We start from the raw sequence: 25,656 nt of genomic DNA on the forward strand, positions 1-25,656 counted from the left end.
TAGTTAGTAGTCTTCCAATCCGGAAGAGTATCTAAAGTAAGTGTCAGTCAGAATTCCTTAGAGAGCACTCAAACTTAATAAATTTGTACAGCTAAGGTGTATAAGTCTGTATCTATACCAACCAAATAACCAACTCATTGAACTGACCAAATGAGGTTTAGATATGTTTATATTCTAATCCAGTTATTAATGTGTCTTTCCTTTAAATACCAAATTCGGAGAACCTATAGCAAATGACTCGGGATATATTTTGCTAACTCTGAATGAAAGAAAACCAATGTCTCTGCCAAGTTTTTCTTTATTTGATAAAACTCATCCTTTTTCTTAACACCATTATACGCCAAGGCATAACTTAATATTTTTGACAATTTTTTGATAAAAAAAATAATTACAATAGATCTATCTATCAAAAGAGACATTATTTATAATCAAAATGTTTTTATTTACACAATAAATTACTAGACCTCTTTTGTAAAATTAAGCAGTATAAAAATAACTTTAACAATGACATTGATGTTAACATTCCAAGTAGAAGATATTGATGCTAGCTAGGAAAATGATGTTACAAATAAGACACAGCAAATACTTGACGATGTTTATTTACTAAAAAATCATTGCGAATTATTGCTTTGAATCATCAATTATATGTATAAAGTATTATTACACATTGTTTAAATTAATTGTACACTGTACCAAATTATTTATGAACAACTATTTGTATACAGCTATTATTATGACCACTCCGTGTTAACATTTTGAGATATTTTTAACTTAAAAAATTTTGAACAAACAGTATAAAAATACACATACATGATGAAAATATATGTACCAATTCATGACATCATTTCTTATGAGGGATCAACTTTAATACTTGTGCTGATACTCTCAATAATGTTAAAAATTGCAGTGTTTTTAAGTCATTCAATATTTTTTTAGAAAAGACACTGCCTATTGCCAATTATACTTTTTTATATTACAATAAAAAAAGAAAAATGGCAAGGAAAAAGTAGCATTAGCATTCACATCTGTTTATTGTACATATTTCAGAATCTTTTAATGTGTTAGTAAATTTGTTTTTTGCTAATATAGTTTTACTACTAATATTAAAAATATTTTGATCATAATTTCATCAAGATTTATAATAAATTTAAATAAAATTTATATTAAAAGATCATAAATCAACAATTCATCAATTTTAAATAGTCTGATATTGCTCGATTCATACAATGTGTCAATCAATACAATTCATCAATACTAATGTTAAATTTCACTAATTTTTGTGTTGTGTGTTTCAGTACATAACATTTTACAATATTATTGACTTTGACATTGTTAACCTATTATTATTACATTTATGGTCAATATGATAATTTAAATCATATTGAAATTAATTAAATAAATTCATATTCACAATCATATTTAAATCTGACAAAATGAGCATAATAGTATGCGATATCCAAACAGAATCCCCAAACCAAACTGGACAAACTTACAATTTATGGATGATTGAGATTTTAAAATGCTTGTATGAGTTGCATGGATTAATGGAAACTTTTTACTGAAAATGTTAACTTTCAGAGTCTGAAGCTATTGTTTCCCAAATATCAAAATTAAAATAATATTGCTCATCACTCATTTCTACTCAAGATTCTACTATTTGTCCTACTAGCCATTTGTAAAATTTATGATTAATATTAAAATTGTCAATAATGATTTTAATGTCACTTGTCATAAATGCTTTACTGAAATATTATTGCATTAATTAACTAGATTTGAGGGTCATTCATTAACTCAGGGAACAGTGTGCTTTACAGTTAACCCAGCCTACTTATCACAATCAACTTTAAAATAAAATAGGACTTAAAAAGTCCAAAAAATTCTTCACAAAAAAACTTCATGGGATAACATTAAGGATGTATATCTAAATCTTTAAATCATTTAAATAACTAAACAAACAACTGTTCCGTAGCCCTTTCTAAATCCCAATCGAATGTGGACAAAGCAACTCTTGCATGATGTTCATCTATACCCATGTCATTCAACAGTTGTACCTTTTGATCAAAGTCATAAACAGGACTTGGTCCACCAGCATAGATATTTGTCCAATGTTTTGCTGTTAAAGTGAAAAGTAAGAGATTCTCTCTATATTGCTTTGCAACAACAGCATCTTGTGGATCATTTGGCTCTGCAGCTGAAAGCAAGGCCTGTATAGATAACAGGACCGTCCGTAGTGTTAATGCAGCAGCCCATTGGTCTTTCAAGATGTCTAAACAAATTGCTCCAGTCACTGACGATACATTAGGATGCCAAATCTTTGTCATAAACCGAATCTGAATAAAAACATACCAATAATTAGTTAATAGCTTCATAAACTACATGTGTCTTGAAATTAATTACAGTACCTTGGGTGGGTTAAAAGGGTAAGTCTCAGGCACTTTTATCTCAAGAAGAAAAGTTCCACCTTCATATGGCGTTTCAGGTGGACCAGCAATCTGTCCCTTCAATTCTGTCCAACTATCATTGACTAATTCTAATTTCAGTACCCCTCCTGCCACCTACAAAAACAAAAACAAAAACTTGGAGCAAAAACTAAACTGATAATATATATTGATTACATTTTGCATATCAATTATTTTATATTTCTTATTAAAAATAATTTCCTCTCCCTTTTTACTATATCAGAACTGTTCATGGTGTAACTACAGTTGTACACCTTAAGCACGTATAACTTTCAACGTTTTAAAAATTATGATTAAAATAATATCGGCAGTAACTGCACCCATACATTTATTTCAAGCCATTGTATCCTAGTAATCAAATCATGCGCATAAGGTTGGGATTTAAAAAATATGCTGAATCATGTGCAATTTTTATTTAACTAAACGTAATAATTTTTATTTAATATTAAGTACTGTCGTGTTTACATTACAATAATTGGATTTAAATAATGTTGACATTGTTATAACGTTTCTAAATTAGATTGTTTTGAAAAATATGGCGTTAATACAATATCTCTTTAGGTTACGGAAAGAGTCTGTGTAGAGAAGGAATTATTCATCTCACCTCTTCACTTTTCATAACCTCCTTGAATTCTCTTTTTATGCGTTTAGCAGCTATGTTAGCCATTGGAGTAACTTTTTATATGTGGTACAAATACAAGGTAGCGAAACAGTAAAAAAAATTGTTTTGTAACTACCACTCTAACAATACCCTCACGACAGCGTCAGCGTTAAGACAACTTAATCAAGGTCAACTGACTGAATGAGAGAGTAAGCGAATGAAATAATGTTGCCTGAAATTACAAAACATTGATATTCGTTTCGAATGAAAACGAGTAATGTTCTTGTACAACCGGCCATAACAGTGTTTTAAAACATTCTTACGCGATCAAATCAAATCAAACATACCAAATAATAATTACTTAATACATTGACCAGTGATAGCTGGTTAAAAAATATTAAGAATAACATTTTGTTCTTAACAGTGAAATTAAAACTATACTCGTATCCGATAATTAATACAAATATATCCTAAGCAGTCTATCGAATATATTAAATACTACAAAAAGATAGATAATCTGTAAAAAAAAACAATTACATTTTTTATGATCATAGATATTTTAGTTGTCTACGGATTTTCTGGACTTACAGATATGTTCAGACTTTACTGCTACCGCATTCAACTTCAAGAACTAGCTGTGGACATGTAGATGAAAGTGTAAGATTATTATTTTGAACAAAGTGGTTCCGTTTTCACAATTATAACTAAAAGTCACCGTGAAATTATTGTTTTGTTATGACTGATATCATAAACTATACCGGTGTGAAAAAATTAACGTGTGATGGCAAGTTATACGAAAAGTGTGAGGACAGAGATATGTTAATTTGTTTCCCATGTCACCGGGTCTCACCTATGTACCTGGCTCTTGAAGGTGCGTTATCTTAATTTTCATTATATTTTCGGTTTTTAAATTATACGTGATTTTTGTTATGAAACAATATTATAGACCCATGCCCAAAATTTCTTTGTTTGATACACTTGCGCAAACATGTATACTTGGTTGTTATCACCTGTGTATCTAGAACTATCAACTTTGGTAACAAACATTTACCTTTTATTTCATGATCATGTTAGAAATGTCAGTTATTAATTTAAAATAAACAAATCTATTATTTTATAACTAGTAAGAAAATACTAAGATTAATTTAAACTAACATTAGTGTCTATAAGTATATTCACTTTTTATATAACATAGAATAATTTAATATAAACATTAAAAATTTATCCAAGTGTAACGAAATTAGATGACCATAACAAGCTTAAACATGAATATGATTTTGCATCTGCAATCAGGAAAATTTAATAATTTATTATTACAAGGAAATAAGTTTTAAAAAATGTTGATCCTTATCTATAATTAGATGTAATTAATTATTTTATGACATGTTTTAGTAGTAAATATTTATTTTTCTAATTATTTATTTGGTTTATTTAAAGAAAAAGTTATAAAATTCCCCTTGTTAATGATTGCAAGTTCCATATTAATTATAATTCAAATTTTAATATGCATTTATATAATAATATAATGAGAGTTACAGTTAAATTATATTTAAAGATATCATAACAGTTTTATTAACATAGAGCCTAATCATATATAGTTTGTTAATATTACAGAGTTGTGGCTCTCATAATTAGTGTATAGTTGAAAAATTACAGCAAACAAATTATTTGGTACATAGACACAAAATTATTTTTTTAATATCTGAAATGTTTTAATATGATTAAGCTTGCAAATGTTTAGTGGGAAGTGAGAAGAGAAAAGCATGTCATTTAACTGCTTTTGGTTAGTCCTACACATAATATAGTGTACAAATGTTTGGATAAAAAACAATATGGTTGTATTCTCATATTATTATGCTAGATTGGATATTGTGATGAAAATGTGTGTAAAATTATGTCATAGTTTACAGAGGTGGCTTATTAAACACAGAATTAAGAAAAACCTGAATATTTGGAGAGAAAAGGTATAAATACACCATAAACTTAAGTATATCACTTGGTTATTTCTAATTCCTAAATTCTTTGTGTTTTAGCATCGAGTTCTTTTTCTTGAGTTAATCTAGAGAGAAGAGTGATAAAACAAATATGTTTTTTTAGCATTAAATTGATTAGTCATGCAGTGACTAGGTCCATCATTTTGTAGGAAGAAGGACCAAATAGACCCCAATATTATAGTTTTGAGGCGGTTTGATCAGACTCCTGTGTCTACCTAAAGAATATCAAAACATCCTGGTAATGCTAGGGGCTTAACCAGGCCATAGAGTGATTGAGCTGTTATTCCTCTTGCTCATATCTCCACCACAAACAAATTCACTATGACTTTATTCCTAGTTTTGTTGAGTAGGTCATAGTACTTATTCACTATACTTATTGTGCAGGCTTTAGGTATATATTGTCACATGAAACACTAAGTTCTGTTAGTATTACTATTACTTTACTACTACTACTTGAGAGTAGGAATAAGTTTGATCTAGAAGACATCTCTACCAAATCCTCAGAGATTATGTATTTAATATTCATAAATGTCCTAAAAGTAAGTATTTATCAATGCCAATTGCTTATCCTAGATGTGGTAATTTTTTTCTGTAAGTTTACCTTCTTTTGTTACTTGAGTCCGGAAGGGTCATTCAGGATGTACAAAAGTAAATTTTTTAATGTTCCTGGCAACCAATTAGCGAACAATAGGGTGTGCCATTTTAAGGGTAACAATATACAAAATTCTCTGATGTTTAACCAGTCATAATGCATTTCTAGACTCATGGACCTTAGAGATGTTACTTGCATCCTTTACAGTAAATTAGATTTTAGTAGATTCTTATCTGACATTTGCCAATGTGAATCTAGCTCTAGCATGATCATCTGTGCATCAATCTTAAATCTTTTATGAATTTGCAGCTTCGACTCAAGTGCCAAAGTACTTTTATACTACATCATTGTAAGGATTTCTTAATGTGTGGCCTTTGGTCTCATCCCAAAGGATTTGAATCTTTAAATAGCATTGTGGCACCATACACCACATATAACCACAACTTCAACTTCTTTATAATTTTGTTTCATAATGTAGATAAGAAGAGGTCAGTTCTGATGCGATTTTAAAAAGTTTTCTTTTCTTAGAAATTCCAAGATTTTTTAATGTTACTCATTGGTTGTTAGTTCATCATAAGGTCATTTAAAAAGTTATCGACAGTAACATCCCAATATAGTGTACAGCTCTGATGTTCAATCTTCATACTTAGAAATTTAAATGGATTCAAATTAGTTTTCATATAAATACCTTGAGAAACTATAAAGAGTCCCAGATCCTATGAAGTTTAATTAGTGTGCTGTCTATATAGACACAGCTAATATTTATTCAATTTTGCTATGGGCCCATTAGACCATATGCAGAATTCATTAGTCTCCTTAACTAATGCCTGAGATTGTTCTGGATTTCCTGTAAAAATTGCCAGATGTCAATGTATTTAGTGAACTTATTTTCAAGCTTAAATTAAAAATAGCTTAATATTACTTTATGTGATTTGTTAGTTAAGTTTTTTATAACACCATTAAAAATAAACGGGGAAAAACAGTAACCCTGAAATAGGTCTATGCTAGAAATCAAAGAGTTAGAGGGCCCTGCGAGGGGACTGTAGTAATTGAAATAAATCTAAAAAATTTAATTGTAACTAATATAAAGCTATTGTATCTCTCTCTGACTATGGTAGCTTCCAACCATTTTACAGGTCACTCCAACATATTTTGATTTGCCTCCCTTTGGTTCTGACATTCTTATAACTTTCCTACAGTAAACTGTAATGTTCCTAAAAACATAATGTGGTAAACAACATGTTTTCAACATTTAACAATGACTATGCTCTCAAAAATTAAACAACCCTTTTACCATCGAAATTTGTGTTATGAAAATGAAAGAAACATGTGTTTCTAATAAATGGATCTGAGACATTGTTTAACATTAAGCTGTTCGAACAGTCCATGTGTTAATTATTAACGTAATAGATCGTTTAAAAGATCGCGGAAAAAATTTATAGCCTAAAATATTTGTTGTAATTATTTTTACTCTATGAATTAGTAAATATAAAAATACTCTCTTAATAGGTACTTCGAAAATTTCAATTGGCAATATTTTAGTTTAATTATTTAGTTTTATTATTCCATTAATTACAAAGATTCTACACAACTATACCATTTAGCTATTAGGTAACACCATGCTTAAAGAAAAAAAATTGATACTTAATGTTTATTTTTGCCAGAATAATGAAATAAATATTTTAAAGGGCTACAATAAAGATGATGAAAATAGCAGTATTTTATAATACCCTGGTAAAGACCCACTACAGATCCCAAAAATAACTCTAGCGCCCGCTACAGCGTATTATAATACTTACCTCTACGTACCTATCGTATGGCGAGGTGTAGGCGTAAAATAACAGCGTTGTAATAAAATTAATTTTTGGTCTAACTTTAACAAATTCGGTGCTTGATAATTTGGAGAACATCGCAGAAATGTTTATCGATGTCTATTTTAATACCTTTTGTAATTCTTTCACAGATTATAAAATATCGTTTATATGTTTGGAAAATAGTAAAACTGACTACCTTTTTATTTATTTTGTTATATCAAAGATGAGTTAATTAATTGCAAATTAGCATAGTTAGTTATCTTTCGCCTCCACATTATGCAGGTGGCTTAAATAAGTTATCATTATAAATTAGACAAAATAATGTATGAAAACAGCTATTTTCGGAGTTTACCTGCGCAGCAAGCAGAAGTAATTTATCTTGTCACTTGCAAGAGCAGGTATAGTTATCTATATCACTCGGATAATATTAGGACCTTGAATTAGTTCTCGCTGTTTTTTGAAAGATTGCGTTGCGGCACTCTGTGCTTGGAATTTCGTACGGTAACAAATCACCAAAGTAGTGCTATATGTAACCTCAAATTATAGTAGAATAGAGTTTACCACAATGTCAACTACATATTTATTTGCCTTTTGTGAAAATGTGTACTTTTGTGCCAAATAAAGTGTTTTTGCGGGGAATTTTATTGCACTGCTTTATTTAGAAAAAATCTGCAGCAGAAGCACACAGAATTCTCGTTGAGACATATGGTGACAATGCTTTGTCGAATACAACGTGCAGAGACTGGTTTAGGCGCTTCAAAAGTAATGATTTTGACCTTGAAGACAAAGAGCGTTCTGGAGCACCGACAAAATTTGAAGACAAAGAATTGGAGGCATTGCTTGAAGAAGATCCATGTCAGACGTTAGTAGAGCTTGGGAAAACGTTACAAGTAGATGCGTCAACAGTGTCAAAACGTTTAAAAGCGTTAGGAATGATCCAAAAGCAAGGACATTGGGTGCCGTATGAGTTGAAGCCGAGAGACGAAGAGCGACGTTTTCTCATGTGTGAATTGTTGCTTCAACGACAAAAAAGAAAAGGTTTTCTGCACCGTATCGTCACTGGGGATGAAAAGTGGATTCACTACGACAATCCAAAGCGAAAAAAATCGTGGGGTATGCCGGGTCACGCATCAACATCGTCGCCTAAACCAAATATCCATGGTTCTAAGCTTCTTCTCTGCATTTGGTAGGATCAGCGGGGCGTAATTTATTATGAGTTGCTTAAACCTAATGAAACTATCACGGGAACTCGCTATCGACTTCAGTTGATGCGTTTGAGTCGCGCTCTGAAAGAAAAGCGGCCACTATACGAGCAGAGACACGACAAAGTGATTTTATTACATGATAATGCTTGGCCAGTCAAAACTTACCTGGAAACACTTCAATGGGAAGTTCTACCCCACCCGCCGTATTCACCGGACATAGCCCCCTCCGATTACCACTTGTTTCGGTCGATGGCGCACGGTTTAAGCTAGCAGCGCTTCCATTTTTTTGAAGAAGCCGAAAAATGGCTTGATTCATGGATTGCCTCGAAAGATGAGTCATTTTTCCGACGGGGGATTCAATTGCTATCAGAGAGATGGGAGAAAGTGGTCTCTAATGATGGACAATACTTTGAGTAATGTTATTGCAAGCATTGTATTTTAAATAATTTTTTTTTAAAAAAACAGCGATAACTTATTCAAGGTCCTAATAGTTTTCAAAAACGCTTTCCATGATGAGACAAAAACACACTTTAATATTCGATCTCTAGTTATTACCTATTACTTACATTGCGAATAAATTACAATTTGTTTTTATTGCATTTTTCTTTTTCTTTAGAGTTACGGTGTCGGAGATGGTGAAGTGAGCGTTACGATTCGGCGAGATGGTGGCGCGTGACGTAGTCCTGCTGCTGCTCGTTCAAGCTATGCGCTTTTTCGCACTTGAAATCTGTAAGTACGGCAACTTTAATTTTATCCTTTTAATTTCAAGCTTTGCACAATTTTGGCGCAGCTTGACAATGACGTAAGACAAAAAATATCGCAGGAACCAAGTATTATTTGTTGTAAGCGTACTATTCGTAAATTATATTATTCAAATAATGCTGCTACAATTATTAATGAATTTCTATTTATTTTGACGGAGTAAGTTAACTTTAAGTTTCCATACATCTTTTTTATTTAAATATCGATAGTAGTTTTTATAAAAAAATTAAGCAAGACATTACACTAAGCAATTCATTCCTTTCTATGTATCTAAGCTTATAGAGTTACATTTTCTTTTATATCATCGATATATAGTCTACTAGCAAAATGATTTATTTTCTGAAGTGCTTAAAAATGAAAGACCACAACTAATGTTCAATTTTATTGTTTATTATGATAACCAACGGTACAGGACCTCATCGGTAAACTAATAGTAGCCATGGAGAGGGCTGTGCTTTGAATTTCTCTATAAGACCTATTTTGAAATGAGATCTGTAGACGAACGAAAGTTGGCAAGTTGAAGTGACAGTGGACACGCCACATAACACACATGGCTGGGGCGTTAAGATTCTGGAGTGGAGGCCACGAACAAACAAGAGTAACGTAGAATATTCATTCACAAGAAGGACGGATGACTTAATTAAGATTGTCGGAAAACGCTGGTTACAGGTCGCTTTCGAACCGTTGCGTTGGAAATTTATGGCTGAGAAATATCTGAAGTAATGATGATGAGAATTAAAGATTCGTATTAAAAATTCGTTTCCAGTTTTTCCTTCGATTAGATAAGAATTATTCGTCAATAGATCATTAACCGTATAGCAAAGCATTTTAGCACTACAGTGATTAGTCTGGAGTTTGGAATCCAAAACGGCCAATTTGTAGCAATAATTAACGATCTTCGTTTAATAAAAGTAGGAAAACAGTTAAAAACGTGATTTACAAATAGTATATAGGTATTAGGGGGGACCGGAAAGTAATGTCGTTTCTGTCGACATATTTTACAGATAAACCGATTGATTTTTACCGCTCCCGCATTGAAAATTCGTGTACTAGATGGCAAAAGGTTGCTGATAACGAAGGGAAATATATTTTTGATTAGAAATAAAAACTTGTTAAAAGTAAGTCGTATGAATTTACCTTAAGACAGCGAGCGACATTACTTTCCGGTCCCCCTAATATATGTGATATTACACTACGATACAAATAATTTTAATATATCATTTCGTACTCTATGTATATTATGAAAGCAAGGATAATAAACCAAATGAATAAGCTTCTATGAAAATGTAGTCGTGTGAATTTAACTTAAAAAAGCGACATTACTTTCCGGCCCCTCTAATAATTTTGATATTAAATCATAAACAAAAACCAGTCCACAACGCGTTTAATAGTCACATATTTGTAATTAACTAATGTAAACTACTGCGTTATATTTATGGCGCTTAACAAAAACTCATACTGAAAATCTTTCATAACCCCAAAAGATTCCTTATTACTAAACAGAAGATTTTATGTAGAAATATTTAGTTGTACCAGTCTCGCACGTACGACGGCTCTTAGTTGTTTACCCTTGGACGTCCTGTGGCAGACTCTTGGGACAGGCTACTGTTTCTCTAGTAGGTTTGATTGAGCTCGGCTTAAATAGCTTTGTAATCGCGACTCTCCCTCGTCGCGTTGTTTGATAGTTAGCATTCAATCTCCAGAAGTTCTCTCAAAACTCCCTATCCACTTGACATAAATAGTGGAAATGGTTCGTATATTTTCGGACGTGAGAAAGTTTAAATTTAAGCTATACTTTAGGTAAAATTATAAATGGTATATTAAAAATTAAAGAAGTATTCTTATTCAAGTTTCACAATAATACTCTTTTAGTTTACCGTTTCAACTATTTTACTACACCCTGGTTGTTGCCTGTTACTACTAAAACCAAATCTTAACAGTTTATTGTTCCCCTCAAATCTGTGTTCAATATTTTTACATGCCTACATTTGTTTACATTTTTTGGTTGAAATGGTCTACGCCTATAAATAGAAATACAAATCCCTGAAAGGATACGATATTGATATATTTACGAGCGAGGCACAGACTTTTTTAAGCCGAATATAAATACTTGTATCTATATAACGAAATATGTAAAGTCGAGTTGTTGTATGTCGGTCGATGGTCTTATAACCAAAAGTAAGAATACTGATTTGTTTTATATTCTAGTACTTGGTATATTATAGTGTTATCTTTTTTGCAATCTATAATTTTTGTTTTGATAAGTGACGTTGAATCGTTATTAATATCTTAGTAAATAAATTAAAAAATGGATGAGATTAGGTTTTTTTTTCGTTTAAGATTTTAGTTTTTTCTACCAGGCTTTTCTATTAAACTTTGTTTTATATCTATACTAGCTGATGGATACAGTTGTTTTGCTCTAATTTTTTTTCTAGTTATTAATTAGTTAAATAAAAAAATAGTAATTATACGTGGTGGATCTGATTCTCTTTGATTACAAATCGGTATTATTGGGAATTATCGTCAGCAATTCTTAATTAATGTGGAATCAAAAATATTAGCACTGCTAATTGACTCTTAAAGTAGCTGCGAGAATATTATTAACACGAGAGTTGCAGTAATAAAGTAAAATAATAAGTGTAAGCGTCTTTGTTACGATCGACGCAAAAGAATTATAATGGTTGAAAACTGTGTAGGGAGTGAGGGAAAGGTTTTCTATGAGAAAAACAGGAGACCGGCTCCGCTCTCATCCCTTCTCCGTACTGTTTGCTGAGTGACACCGGTAGACGCATGGCGAATATAGATGCTCCATTGACAATTTATTGAGTTATCGACCATTGATTGTTTAAAATTATTACAGGTACTAGTCGCTATAAAAATTGAGATTAAAAGGTAAAAGAATAAAAACTAAGTGTTATCAAAAGGTATTTTAATGCCAGACACTCCAAAAATCCCAAAAAATTAAAATAAAAAACCGTGGTACACACTTAAAACTTATGGGTAAAACAAATAATATAGGACCTATTCTCCGACTCATGGAAGAATGACGAAAATAATTATAAAAATCGTTTCGGAGTCACCGTGACACGAAAATTTTATAGACACGGTGATCGGTTACAGGTGTATGTTTTAAAGGGGTGAATGAAATGAATGTGAAGAAATCTGAATAGCTAATTTGTCAGGAAAAAGTTTTTACACCTGTTCCCAATTACCCTGTATAAAATGTTGAATTTGTAACTATATTGAAATGCGTCTAATAACTTCTGGCAACACTAAGTCTGCGGGGACAGATAGTAAAGAATGATTAACTTTCACATGTAGTTATCCAAATTTTGAAAACGCTTTTTCTTACTATATTATCGTTTCATTATTTATTACTTCTGCAACCATTTATTTTTGTTTAGGGTATACACCACATACATTAATTGATAGCATATAACCTATCCATTTATCCTTTTAAAGCTTTTACACATATGTGCTTATATATATATATATATATATATATATATATATATATATATATCTCACCGTGTATAATATAGATGTACTTTTGTTTTGTATTATTATAGCATGAATTATTTTTAGGTGTTTTGTTTGTTTTTGTATATCATTCGTACGAGTAATAAATAACTAGTAAGTAAGTTAGTAAGTTAAATTTAATTGACCACAATTTTCTGTCTTGAAAATATTTTCACTCGTTCGTGGGTATGCATCACTTTAAGAGTTACTTTTAAAACAACTTTGAATTCATGTTATTTCTCTATATAAATAAATTTCACAAATACTTCCACCTCCGGCGCCTACTGTCTATACGAAGTATGCTATGTAGATTCGAAAGCGGATAGGTATCGCTACTGTTCAAGCGATTTTCAATGCAAATTGCGCGAGTGGAACCTGTACGGTACATTCTCGGCAAATACAGAAGCCCGCTCCCGCAGTTTCACAGCGGCCTTGCATTCCACATACCTAACAAAGAGCTAAGTGTAAGAGCCCAAGTCTCCCCGTCCGTCTGTGTATGGACGCCCTTAATATTTAATTACAAACTTCTCGGCTCCCGCTCTAGCGGACGCCGCCACGCCTCGATGAAGTTGTACGAAGAATTATAAATTATATGAGCTTTCATTTATATTCGTGCTTGATGGGGATATATATTAGCTGGAATGGGAGTGACACTCGAAGCAATATTAGACACGGTGTACCAACTTCCCTTCTGTTTATCGTAAAAATGCCAATGGTTGACTTACAACGAAGTATAAAATGTTTATGTACATTAAGCAGATGAAATAAAAATGATACGTTTTGCGAAATTGCACTGTAGTTGCTCCTCATGAGCCATGTTTGTATTTCGTTTTATTTATAAGTGTATATTTGTATATAATTTTTATTTTTATAGTATTATTTATATATAATATGTTTGTGTAATACTCTACTTATTTGTTAATGTATAAGTATCTATTCGTATGAATGTGTATGCTGTAATATACTTGGTTTTTATTATTAAGGTTTTTTATAGGTTTAGCTGTTAGTCTGTGGTCTGGTAGTGCCTTTCTTAGGCTGCACATGTAGTTAGACGGACGACAGAGGCAAATCTCGTCATGCCCGATGATTTAAAAACGAAAGCTCTGATCGCCTATTATCGCCTTAAAGCACAGCTTCTATTATTTTGGGAATGGCTACCAAATACTAAATAAGCCCTTCGCGATCAACAATAAAGAAAAATAAATACAACACATGCCAAGTCATACGTCGCAAATATCCTTAACCATTATACACTCGTATGGAACGCGTGCTAAAGTCGACACACGTCATATTGCAGCTCACCCAGTATTGATTTTCAGATGAAAATAAGTTCCAGTCGTTAAAAACGTGTACCCGATCGAAAATACGCCTAAAGCATTTTTAACAACAGTCTTTCATTATGTATCTACGCCAAGTCGGTGGCCCACTTTTATCGATATTCCATTGTGAGCATGTAATTACGACCTCTACATTAATAGTTATGTTTGTAATATGTTATATCTTTGTATTCGTAGATAATAGTTTGAAAATATTACTGAGATAACAGGCGGCTTTCGCAATAGCTATAATCGATTGTTAGTACGTAAATATCACAAAAATCTTTAATCTATAAGGTAAAAGAAAATACGGAACTTTAATGGCCCCTTTTGTTCGTACAATGAAAGTAATTAAAATAATAGTTTTAACCACATCACGCAAACCGGTTTTCGCCAGGCCATATAACGGTGACATTGTAGTTGGCGTGTTTAACGCGCGGCCGACTTGTATCTAGGTAACTAATATGTTTCGTGGAACTACCCAGCGCTTCTGAAAATTTATGCGAATGACAGCCAATATTGTGGGCGATTTAAGCCGACATTCAATCGGTTTATGCTAAAAAGAATATTGCCTTTTGTGGATGGATTTGAATGAGCAGTGAGTCGCCACCGCGCTGTTTATTATTCATTAGACGACTGCATGTCACGCAAGAGCATAAGCACGCACAAGCACAGCGCTTCTTAAACTTTCCCCGTACTATAAATTCATTATAAACTACTCACTCCATCGCACACTCCACACTATATTCCAGAGAGATTGTTATTTAGAAAATCGAAATTCCCATTATTTTTTAAAATAGATGAGAGGACGTTTTTTTAATATCAGATAATCACGTGAAAACATCCTGTTCTTCTTATGGTAAGCGATACTAATTGTATTCGATGGTTCCATATGGAAATATATATGAAACCATTGTGCACTTGTTACATATATATCTACTATATAGGATTTTGTGATATACACTGCGTAAATCTAAATCTACATACTTCACTATCGAGGTCTAAAACACCTAAACAGAATGCCTCTTGCTACATAGTATGAGTTTTCGATTTGACTCACTGTAGAGGCCAAAATGTATTATGCTTAAATATGTTCAAAAAGTATTATTCATCGCGGATTGTTAGTTTTGATTTGTTGACAATTATTTTGCATCACAAAGCTGTCGAATGAGTAAATAAATTCGTAACAAAGTATTGCATATGTCATATAAGCCGTATATGAGGATGACCTGCCACTGATAATAAGTATCAGATAAGACTACTGTAACTGCTTTAACGTTTCTAATAACAATTTTAACTCGAGAGTTTGAAATTCCTGCACTAACTTTGACGACGTTCGTAGTAAATATTTGTTGTGCTTTGAGTACGGTATAGGTCCAGTAAGCGGAGCCGGAGTTTACATAATATTCATCGGCTGTACGGGTTCTGATTATTATCAATCTGCCTTCGCTCCCATATATTACGCGCCGGACTATGACTCATTGAATATAAATTAAGAAAGTTATTGAATTGTTCTTTGTACTGTGGCGAATGATGTCTTATGCGAATTGAATGTTAAGATCGGTGTTTTAAGACGCGTAAATGTCGTTCATAATTCTTTCCAAATATTAAAATATAATTTTTATTTTGTATCAACCTGTTAACTGTGATAAAAAATAACGTTGATGTAAATTAGGGCATAAATTAAAATAGTGAGGATCTTGTTGAGAATTTAATTAATTCAAATATAGTTATCCTAAAGTGGATTCTCTACGGAGTTATGATTAAGCATGATTTAAAATTTTTGCTTGTCGATAACGAGGTCAAACTTTAATCGCAATGTTTTATAACGAACGCTTTCGTATTTAACTTTATTACCGGTTTGCGGTTGAGAAACATTTTAAATTAGATTTTCGTCTTAGAGGCATGCAGCTCATCGCCCTCGCTTTGAATGATTGATAGACGACGGCTGACGTCTCATGTATGAGCGGAGAGTAGTTCCAGCAAACTGAAATTTAAGTTTATCCTCCTAAACGTTATAAGAAAGAAGGTGCGTAAAAAGATGAAACTACCATAATAATTTTTAGGCAAAATCAATCATTTGTTTATAAAACAATGTGTTTTCCATAATAAACATTAGTTCATTAATTAAATTCTAAATTTGACTGCCCAAGCGAATGCAAATTTAACTTCTTCTATTGAAAATCAAACAAGTAGTATGTGGACACAACGGACTATGATCAGATAGTTGTAAGAGTCAGTAAATAAAAACATCATTCCGCTGAAGTTCGTGCTGTGTCCCATACAACATTCCGGCTGGCGACACAGAAGTTATCAAACTACAGTATAGCGCCAGGCGCCAATTAAGTGAAGCGTTGTTTTATACATATGTATATATAAACGTTGCTTGTTTGCTCTCACATGCCTACCGCACGCGATATCACTTGATAGATTGACTAATGAACGACCCTTACGGAATCCATAATATTTATATAATATACTTTTGTTCATGTTTTAACTTACTCGAATATCTTTTATTTCCCTCATTCGTGTTTTATTTTTATTTTATAAATGTGTTTTTTTATCATAGTATATGGTTATAAATGTAGTGTCTGTGTAAATACTAAATTTGTTGGCGCCAAAATTTGTCTATATTTAATTTTTATATACTTGATAATTTCGGATCATATTTTGCTAAGAAAACTTAGCCAACAAGGATATTATTAAACTACTCCTATTTCAAAGTTCAAACTGTAGTGTGCAAACATTACAGAGTTCCGATTTAAAAGAAGTCGGAATTAGTAAATTAGCTCATAGTCTGATGATTTATCGTGTGAATTATTTACCTGACTATTGTGAATATAATTTGTGCTTGTTTCTATCGACACATAAGATTCATTTCGGTTAACTTTACTTTAAAAAAACAACTATTTTATTTTATACAGCGAATGTTATTCGAGCACATGAAGCTTATGCTGGCTGTCTGAGCGAGTTGACATTATGATTATAAAGTATATCTTTTACTATTTGTTGGTAAACATTGTTTTATATATTAGTATGTCTATTGTTACTATATAAAACAACATTTACCACATTTATTACATAAATGGAAGAGAAATAGGTCAGAAACTGGCTCGGATATATTTTTAATTTATTAACACTGGACTTTTATTTTTTTGGCATTATTATTTGCTTTGTAAAAATTTATTTAATTCTGTTTTTGATTCATTTTTTTATTCCTAAAACATCGCGATTTTTTTTTCTTTGCGGTATGTATTGCTACAATTTCAATTGTTGCTTCATTTTGGTTATTTAATTGTATTCCACTAATTTAGTTTAAGGACTTATACAATAACTTCTATAAAAATTTAATCGTTAAAGCATCTTACTGCCTTGTTATATTTTATTATTACCATAGTTTAAAAATATTTAACTTGCTAATTATTTCCCAATTAATAACGTTAAGTGCTTGGTGTCATTGTTAATCTCGTACATGTTAACATTGCACTTCAGTAACGTGTTGTACATTTCTGTTATATTTTTTGTTATAAAACCCGTTATTTTTTCACAAAATGTGAATTCATATTTACATTTTTGTCATGAAGAGGCTGCATTGTGTGCCGTCTATTCTTCTCACAAGTGCAGAGAGATACCTTTGAAGGATTTATTACACTATTTTTAACAGCTTCGTCGCCGTAGCAAAATCACTATTTTGTCATTGTTAGAGTATAATATAAAATTAAATTAATTGATATTTAGATTATGCTCACAGTCGCATGTATAATCGCAACCATCACTTCCTTTAATTGTTTGAACGTACGATAAACAATTTATAGATCCATATCGATAGTACCTTTACCTTCAATCAGATCGCCTCTTAACTATGATCGGTGCTTTTTCCATTTACAATTAATGATGACTATTTTATGTATAGTCTCTCAGTATCGGCCTCATTGGTCACCTAAAAGTCGTCCAACGGTCCATGGATTTTAATGTTTTGGATTAGAGGGATGTGCTTGGGATTTCTGTACGTGGTGGAATTAAGAATGGTAGTAAATGACATAGCCCTGCAGATTGCCAATTTTAAGTGGCAGCGGGCACGCCACATATCACTGGCTGTTGGGGCCTTAAGATTTTGTAGTGAAGTCCAGCAAACAAAGCTTAGGAAATATGTCATTTTTATGGTCTTTAGGCTGGATACAGTCGCTTCTAACTGGTCCTATAGGAAATCCGCGGAAGTGACAAAATCCAGCCGTGGACGTTTTAAGAGTAAAATTATGATGATGAATCAAATATTTATTTAAACATTCTGGTCTCTCGCTTGAAGCGTTTTTAACGCTACTCAGAATTTCAGAACGCGAATGTAATTCTTCTTTTATCATTTTTACAAAACGTCATCTAAATCAGAGATTGAGGCATGATAAATCTATATTTATAGTATTTGCCACAATACTTTTTAGGGCTTAAATTGGAAAGTTAAATCACAACTTTACTATATATTATATCGACGTTTACACATACATTTCATAAAATAAACAAGTTACGTCGGCCGACGCCAGTCGTACCACTAGCCTGCAATATTACAAGTTCTTGCAAAAATCAAATAATTTGATCTTTACATTGCATCTAAATCGTTGAAATATACAACACTTTGTAATACCACTACAATGTAGTGAATATACCTCTAAGTAGTTTTAAACAACTTAAAGTTGTAGGAATTTCTAATTACTCGTTTTAGTTAAGCTTAAATAAGTTATCTAGTTTTAATACTTGCTGTCCTAGTCATGCATTTCTGCGGCTGAGTCAGGTTAAGTTAAACAATATCATGATAGGTACCTACAAAATAGCAAAAGCAAATTAGCGGATATTCTAGCAACTTTGTTCCATTCAGTTTAAACATCCATCTTTTTACAATTATGTACTCTCGTATTTTTTTTCTATGAATTAGACCAAGAAACTGAATTAAACCTTCACATCTTAATCGCATGCCTATTTTGAATACAGCGTAATTGATAAGAAAATAGGGAATGTACGTACGTAATAAGGATTCCTGGTGGTATATTTTTTACTTGAACTGTATGTTTATTTAATGGTCAAAATAGGAATTTTCCATACTTATTAAGCCAGTGCATCAGCTATCAGTTTCGTAGAATAATTTATATACGGTGGTCTCGTGTCGATGGTAATTATAATTGCTGTAATTATAGTGCCCGACGGGCGTCGTCCGAACACGCTCGGTACTTATTCGTTTTCATGTACAAATCAATTTTAATCAGAACTCTTGTATGCATCAAAGAATTTTCTTTAATTCCCGATTAAATTTTGATCAAAACTGTTCTACATTAATCTCAGTGGATTTATTTTTCGATTAAGAATTTTCTTATGTATTATAATTTTATTTCAATATATGACTTATGATATCTAATTAGTTAATAACCTGCTTATGATAGAACCGTAGAGTATTATTGTTGTAGATGTGTTATGGATACTCGCGACAATCAGATGAACTTATTTGAGATAATAGAGAGCTGGTCGACCATGCGCATGCACCTTTATTGTATTAACTTTAGCAATTGCTTTCAGCACAATGTATCGCTCCGCTCGGAATGGAAAATGGATTAATTCCTGACAAGGACGTCACCGCCAGTTCTTCATTTAACGACGGCAACGTGGGGCCACAAAATGGACGGTAATGATTTTAAGCAATCTTTAATAGTTTAAGTATATGTTCTTATGCTCGAGGCGAATGTGCATTTTATTATAGAATGAAAAATGTTGCTTTGCTATTTTGTCATGGAAAGAGTCAATCGTGAAATATATTTTAAATATCAATGTAATGTTCTGCATTTATTTCTAATCAATGTTTGAAACTGAAATGCAGATGGAATGGTACTAATTAAGTCGGAATTGCCGAGATAATTCGCAAAAAAAAACGATTTCCGCGTAAACGAAAACGGATGTTTTTAATCAATGGTATTTTGAATCAAAATCGATAAAGAAATGGGTTATTAAAACCTGATCTTTGAACTAAAATGATTCTGTGTTACATGATTGGATTACTCACCACACAAAAAATAGCAACTATTGAAATCTATTCTGGTATAAAGTGATTATATATACATTAATAGGAAAAGTTTTCATAAAATTGACTCGATTGAATAATGAATTTAACTTTATTATGTTAAATACCCTTTGTTCACTTTTAGCGCCAATTGAAGTATTCCTTGCATTATAGATGGAACTTTAAACACTCTTGTTGCTTCCAATACATGGCATAATAAAATACAAATAATAACAAAATTCTCTACTGTGAAAAATATCGTTAATGTTTAAGAACGCTTTGGAAAAATATCCATTTTGAAAAAGTATAATGTCCGGGGAATATAACTTTTTTTCCAATTTAAAGTGAATCGACTTTTATGTAAACAATTATGATTAATTTCGATGTAATTGTAATTTACAAATTCTCTAGAAAAAGTTAAAGAAATTACAACGTTAAAATCAACGAGTCTTATCGTTCAAGCAGTTTAAATCTATTTAAAACAACCTTTGAGTTTAATTTTAAAAAAGAACATTTCAGGACAGGTCGTTAAACTTTTTGCGCAACGTGCAATCAGTTTCTGAAATTTTGTTGGTAATGTACCGTGGATGGCACATCGCAAGTATGTACTTATTTTACACATCTGTTAGCACGACTGAGGACTGCAGCAGCAAACAGCAAATACCTGCTTTGAACGACTGTTTAAACTTTATCAGAACTATTTATATTCGTTTTATTTGTCGTGCATACAGTTATTTTCATCAATCAGACATCATAACTCGTGTTTAATGATCCGGTCGTTGGTTTACTTTCTTTAGTTCGATAATTCTCTTTTACAGATTTTAAAATTAAATTGTATGAAATGAAAGCCATAAAGTAACCCATACTTTAATTAAATTTTCTTTTACAAAATTAAAAACCTTAAGAGATGAGAGTTTAAATTTTTTATAAATAAAATTGATATCGATCAGTACTGAGTTTAAGGATTCTTGATAAATTCAAAGTATACTACTGCTTTTAAAATCTGCGTTTTTACTAGCAATTGACCTTAGAATTAATGTAATTAATTACTTTTGTCCGCTTCTGTTGTGTTTTCATCGTCATACGTTATCCTTCGACATTTCAGTCCGTTTTACCAAATGGCTTTTTTTACACGTTCTTAATTCTTCATTTAATATTAATCGTATAAATCGATAGCCTAGAAACTAAATAGAACTTGTATTCATTGTAAATTTGTGTAAATTGGGTGTCGTTTCGATATATTAATTACTTTTATCGCTATGAATATGACTTGGGATTGTTATAAAGCAAAGAAATGAACGATAGTTTAAAAGCTAAGTATTAAAAAGGTTTGGATTTCTAAGTTAATGCGCTGAGAAACTTACAAGTCTTATAAAGTAAGTTCTATCTTTTGCTCCGAATATTGTATCTAATGCGTTCTTTATTAAATAAAATAAAATAAAAATCTACAGAGGTTGTATGACTGGGTTTTTTGAAGTTATGTAGTGAGCGCAGCCTAACAACGTCTTTAACTTTAACGATCAACTTTAAATTTTATGGCTTCAAACGCACGGAAGCGTTGGGATGTAATTGCTGCGAGACCGTTAACCCGACCGGCCAATTGTTGAGCGTGCGGATCGTCGGTATCGATTTAATCATCGACTAACTTACATTTAATATTTAATAAGGAAACTTGTACGGTGCTGTTACTTTAGGGGCTCTTTGTAAAAGTCAGTAAACCACACAGTAGAAAAATTACCCGGATATTATATTAGCAACAAAACATTGAGTTATGATGAGTGCTGTAAGATTTAATTATTGATTTAGTTTTACTTTGATAAGGAAGGTAAATAGTATGGTTTATGTCCAAAATTCAAATCCCCGCATACCATCGGCTTAATATTATACATAACAGCGTAGTTTTAGGTTGATGCTTTATCAAGCATATCATTTATGTTGGTTTTTATACAACCAAGAAAGTCAGGAATGATATGTTGTTATTTACGGCTTATGATGGATTTTTGATTTCTTTAAAGAAATACAAAAAAAAACTCAAATAATATTAGTATATTAAATGGTAAATATACAGAGAGTTGCATGTCTGCTGTGAAGAGCGTCTAGGCAACTTGGCTATACGTGACTCTTGAGATTTTGCATATTATGCAGGTTGTATAAAGTGTTTACGTCCTATATTTCATAAGCATAAAATGTGATGACGATGAAGGAACAGCTTTGAATAACAACAAACGAGATTTTAAATGCTTTTACATGAAGGCTCTAAAATTCTCTACATTCCATCCGCAGGATCATAGTCCGTGCGTTTGAGCTTTGACATAAATATTTCACATTATTTTAAACGTGGATTAAAATAATTTTAGAGTATAACATGAATCGCTTTATTGATAACCCTCATGTCTTTTTAGCTATTATTTGTATGATGTCATACAATTTCTAAGTCGATTTAAATGGTAATTGTTACAAAATTAAATAAAATACACGTATAACTACAAGTTTATAGTGTAAACGCTACTTTTCCACTGCGTTTTAAAAGTATTTTTCTGCATTGGAAGTAATTAACTCGGCTGTCTAAACACAGTTTGAGATAATTCAATTTCGGACGTCAACATAGCTGACTTCGCTCCAACAATATATGATGTTAGCGATGTTTCTTTACATCCTATGTCTTTAAATGAGAGACCTATTCGTTTCACGAAAAAAAATAAGCGGTAACCCTAATCACCATAATTAATAACTAAGTAACATTAAAAATTTGTTGAAATCGAAACGAAATCGAACATTTACGTTTAAAAGGTACATATTATTTGGTACATAATATCATATTAACAATACTAAATTTGAAAGAGTAAAATGCCATTAATTGTTAATTCCTTTGATGAAAATAATTCAATAGTAAGATTTATTACAAGGATAAATTTCGACAAATTTCTGTCAAAACACAAGTTAATTAAATGTGGTTTTCGAATTTTCTTATGACACGGGGTGTGAGATTTGAAATAATAATGAGAATGAATTGGTGTATATAATTGCGCCTAATTTCTTTGTTCATTACTGTAACCTTGTATAAACGTAAATCTCTTGGAATTTATCAAAGAATGTTGAATTAAACAAGGGTTCTTCAAATCACAGAATTTTATTAATTTCGAATTTATACAAAACCTTAACATCAAAAGTCATAAAGTATTTCTCTTTCAAATAATTCTTCATATTTTTCCGGTACATGTTCGAATTTACCATGAGAAAACTTATTTTTATTTCAGGTTTCACTGATTTGCGATTTTAAAAATTTCGATTATAAAGATAAGTCGCCTAAAGAAATTCATTGCAATCTCGAGAGTGATACAGTCGAAAAAATGTTATAATTTTCTTTTATATAGATATGCTTCGGATACCTCGACAGATTGCATCTCTTAAAGCGGTATCAATTACGAAAACGGCTTCTTGACGCATCACTGACGGCTCGTCTCGCGCCAATAAGTCTTAATGGCCAGGCATCTACATATGTGATTGGACAAAGCGGTGCAAGCACATGGTGACACATAAGTGATTGTACTTTTTAAAAAGCTGCAAAAATCGATTAATACCTTTGTTTGGAAAGCTTTATTTTAGACGATAGAATTTTCGCTGACCAATAACATAGCAACGATTTAAATTAATTAAGGGTACTAGATGTTATTTGAGTTTTATGAAATTAGTAATAGCAATTATGAGGATTTGCTTTTCGCTTGGATTTCGTGTGCTAGGAATAATATATATGCCTATTGTAGCCAAAAATTATGTGGCAAATGATATAATTTTTTTTAACTTATGTATATTATATGTTTCCCGCGAATTACAATAAAGTTACTAAAAAAGAAGTTAATAATACGTTAATTACATTACTGTACTTCTTTTCTTCTTCATGACAGATTTAAGTACTTATTTTTTACATTCCGTCATTAGTTGTATATAAAATTCATAAGTTAAATAAACTGCAATATAATTAATGGCAAAATATTAGGTACTTACCTCCGAAATTGTCGACTTATATGGACAACTAGCAAATCAAATATTGAGATAAATATTTAAAAATTGTTACTTTAATTTCTAATTTCTTAAATTTTTAATTTCTTTATTACATAAGGTGTGACATCGTTCTGTTTGGCTTGGTTCATTACGATATATAGTTTTTTCGTAATTTTAATAGCTGCTTGAGTAACTTCAAAAAAAAAATAAAGTCTTTTAAAACCGCTTTGAGACAAATCATTGAATCTCGCTTCCAGGATTTTTTTATCAAAGTAATTAATGTACTTTGTATAACATAAAAGAAGTTCATCATTAACAATTATGCATATTTTGATTCATCAACTCATGAGTTTCATATATTTACGTGGACTAACAAAAAGTACATATATACTTTATGTATATAAACAATGGGATATGTATTTAGTGTTATATATATGCAAAAATATATAATGATATTTGATATTTTTATACTATTGCCATATAAATTTAAATCAGATAATTAATGTGAATTTGTACCTATTAAACACAGAATGGGAAATAAACTTAATTTGTTTTTTTTCTCTCACTATCGTTGTGCTTACACAAAAAATCAGAGTTAGATTCTGTGCTGGCTTATTAGATTCCATTGTCATGTGTTAACATTTTGTTGATCTATAAATCTAAACGCAAGCGGAATTGATAATATTCGTATTGATAGATCGAGTCAGTATAACATAAAATATTTCTCGCATAAAGATGATAAAATAATAAATGAGGAGTCGAATCGAAGTTTTAGGTATCGCCTAGGTGTTTAATTTATGTTTTTCGAGAAACGCATTATAAATCTTTAAATTTAATTATCTGTAATGTGTTCTTTGCAAAACTACAATCAAAAATGACATTATTTCAGTTGATGCAGACGTTATGTGGCCCAAGAGGTTTATTATAACGATCTATTGATTAGTTTTTAAGCTTATTTTTAATTATACTTATATTGAAACGCTATTAAATTTAAACCATTTATTAAAAGTTCTTTAACTTTTGTACCAGGTTGAACCAAGAAATAAAAGGCGGTGCATGGTGTCCCAAGTCACAGATTACAACAGAGTCCACAGAATGGTTGGAGGTGGACTTACATTCTATTCACGTAATTACTGGCGCTGGAACACAGGGCCGCTTTGGAAATGGCCAGGGTCAAGAGTACGCGGAGGCTTATGTTCTTGAGTATTGGCGCCCCAAGCTGGGCAAGTGGGTGAGATACAGAGGCACAGATGGTCAGGAGGTAATTATTTTTCCAAACTTGCATTTTAGGTTTATTCTAGTATCAATGCGACTCGATAATTATATCACATTGTACTGTAATAAAAAATAAA

At 31.5% G+C, this 25,656-nt stretch overlaps 3 protein-coding genes across 4 annotated transcripts in view; 2 read left to right on the forward strand and 1 right to left on the reverse strand.

The window, feature by feature from the left end:
- The window catches only part of LOC137918449 (uncharacterized), a 179,984-nt gene that overhangs the window by 93,344 nt on the left and 60,984 nt on the right, over positions 1-25,656 (forward strand). The gene's annotated exons all lie outside the window — the stretch shown is intronic.
- Positions 474-3,248, reverse strand: Ubc4 (ubiquitin conjugating enzyme 4). Its single transcript, XM_068761247.1, has 3 exons — positions 3,064-3,248; positions 2,403-2,555; positions 474-2,330 (listed from the first exon to the last, which is right to left on the reverse strand). The coding sequence occupies exons 1-3, from the start codon at positions 3,124-3,126 to the stop codon at positions 1,947-1,949; spliced, it is 600 nt and encodes a 199-aa protein (XP_068617348.1). The 5' UTR covers positions 3,127-3,248; the 3' UTR covers positions 474-1,946.
- Positions 3,695-25,656, forward strand: part of Ddr (discoidin domain-containing receptor 2) — a 36,015-nt gene continuing 14,053 nt past the window's right edge. For both annotated transcript variants that reach the window (XM_068777926.1, XM_068777933.1), the window contains exons 1-4: positions 3,695-3,931; positions 9,282-9,394; positions 19,825-19,930; positions 25,334-25,565. In XM_068777926.1, the coding sequence (XP_068634027.1) occupies positions 9,328-9,394; positions 19,825-19,930; positions 25,334-25,565 (405 nt within the window). In that variant the 5' untranslated portion in view covers positions 3,695-3,931; positions 9,282-9,327. The remainder of the gene's footprint in view (positions 3,932-9,281; positions 9,395-19,824; positions 19,931-25,333; positions 25,566-25,656) is intronic.

This window comes from Battus philenor, unplaced genomic scaffold, assembly GCF_028537555.1.
Source record: "Battus philenor isolate CCGP_79_NKW_IND1 unplaced genomic scaffold, ilBatPhil1.0.hap1 SCAF_1, whole genome shotgun sequence".
NCBI classification, from domain to species: Eukaryota; Metazoa; Arthropoda; class Insecta; order Lepidoptera; family Papilionidae; genus Battus; species Battus philenor.

What these genes read in the sequence shown, in the direction of transcription:
- Ubc4 (XM_068761247.1), bottom strand. Translation starts at nt 3,126, where the DNA reads ATGGCTAACATAGCTGCTAAACGCATAAAAAGAGAATTCAAGGAGGTT. An exon ending in AGGTTATGAAAAGTGAAGAG is followed by an intron (nt 2,556 to 3,063) that starts GTGAGATGAATA and finishes TTGTTTTTGTAG; the next exon opens with GTGGCAGGAGGGGTACTGAA. An exon ending in ACCCTTTTAACCCACCCAAG is followed by an intron (nt 2,331 to 2,402) that starts GTACTGTAATTA and finishes GTTTTTATTCAG; the next exon opens with ATTCGGTTTATGACAAAGAT.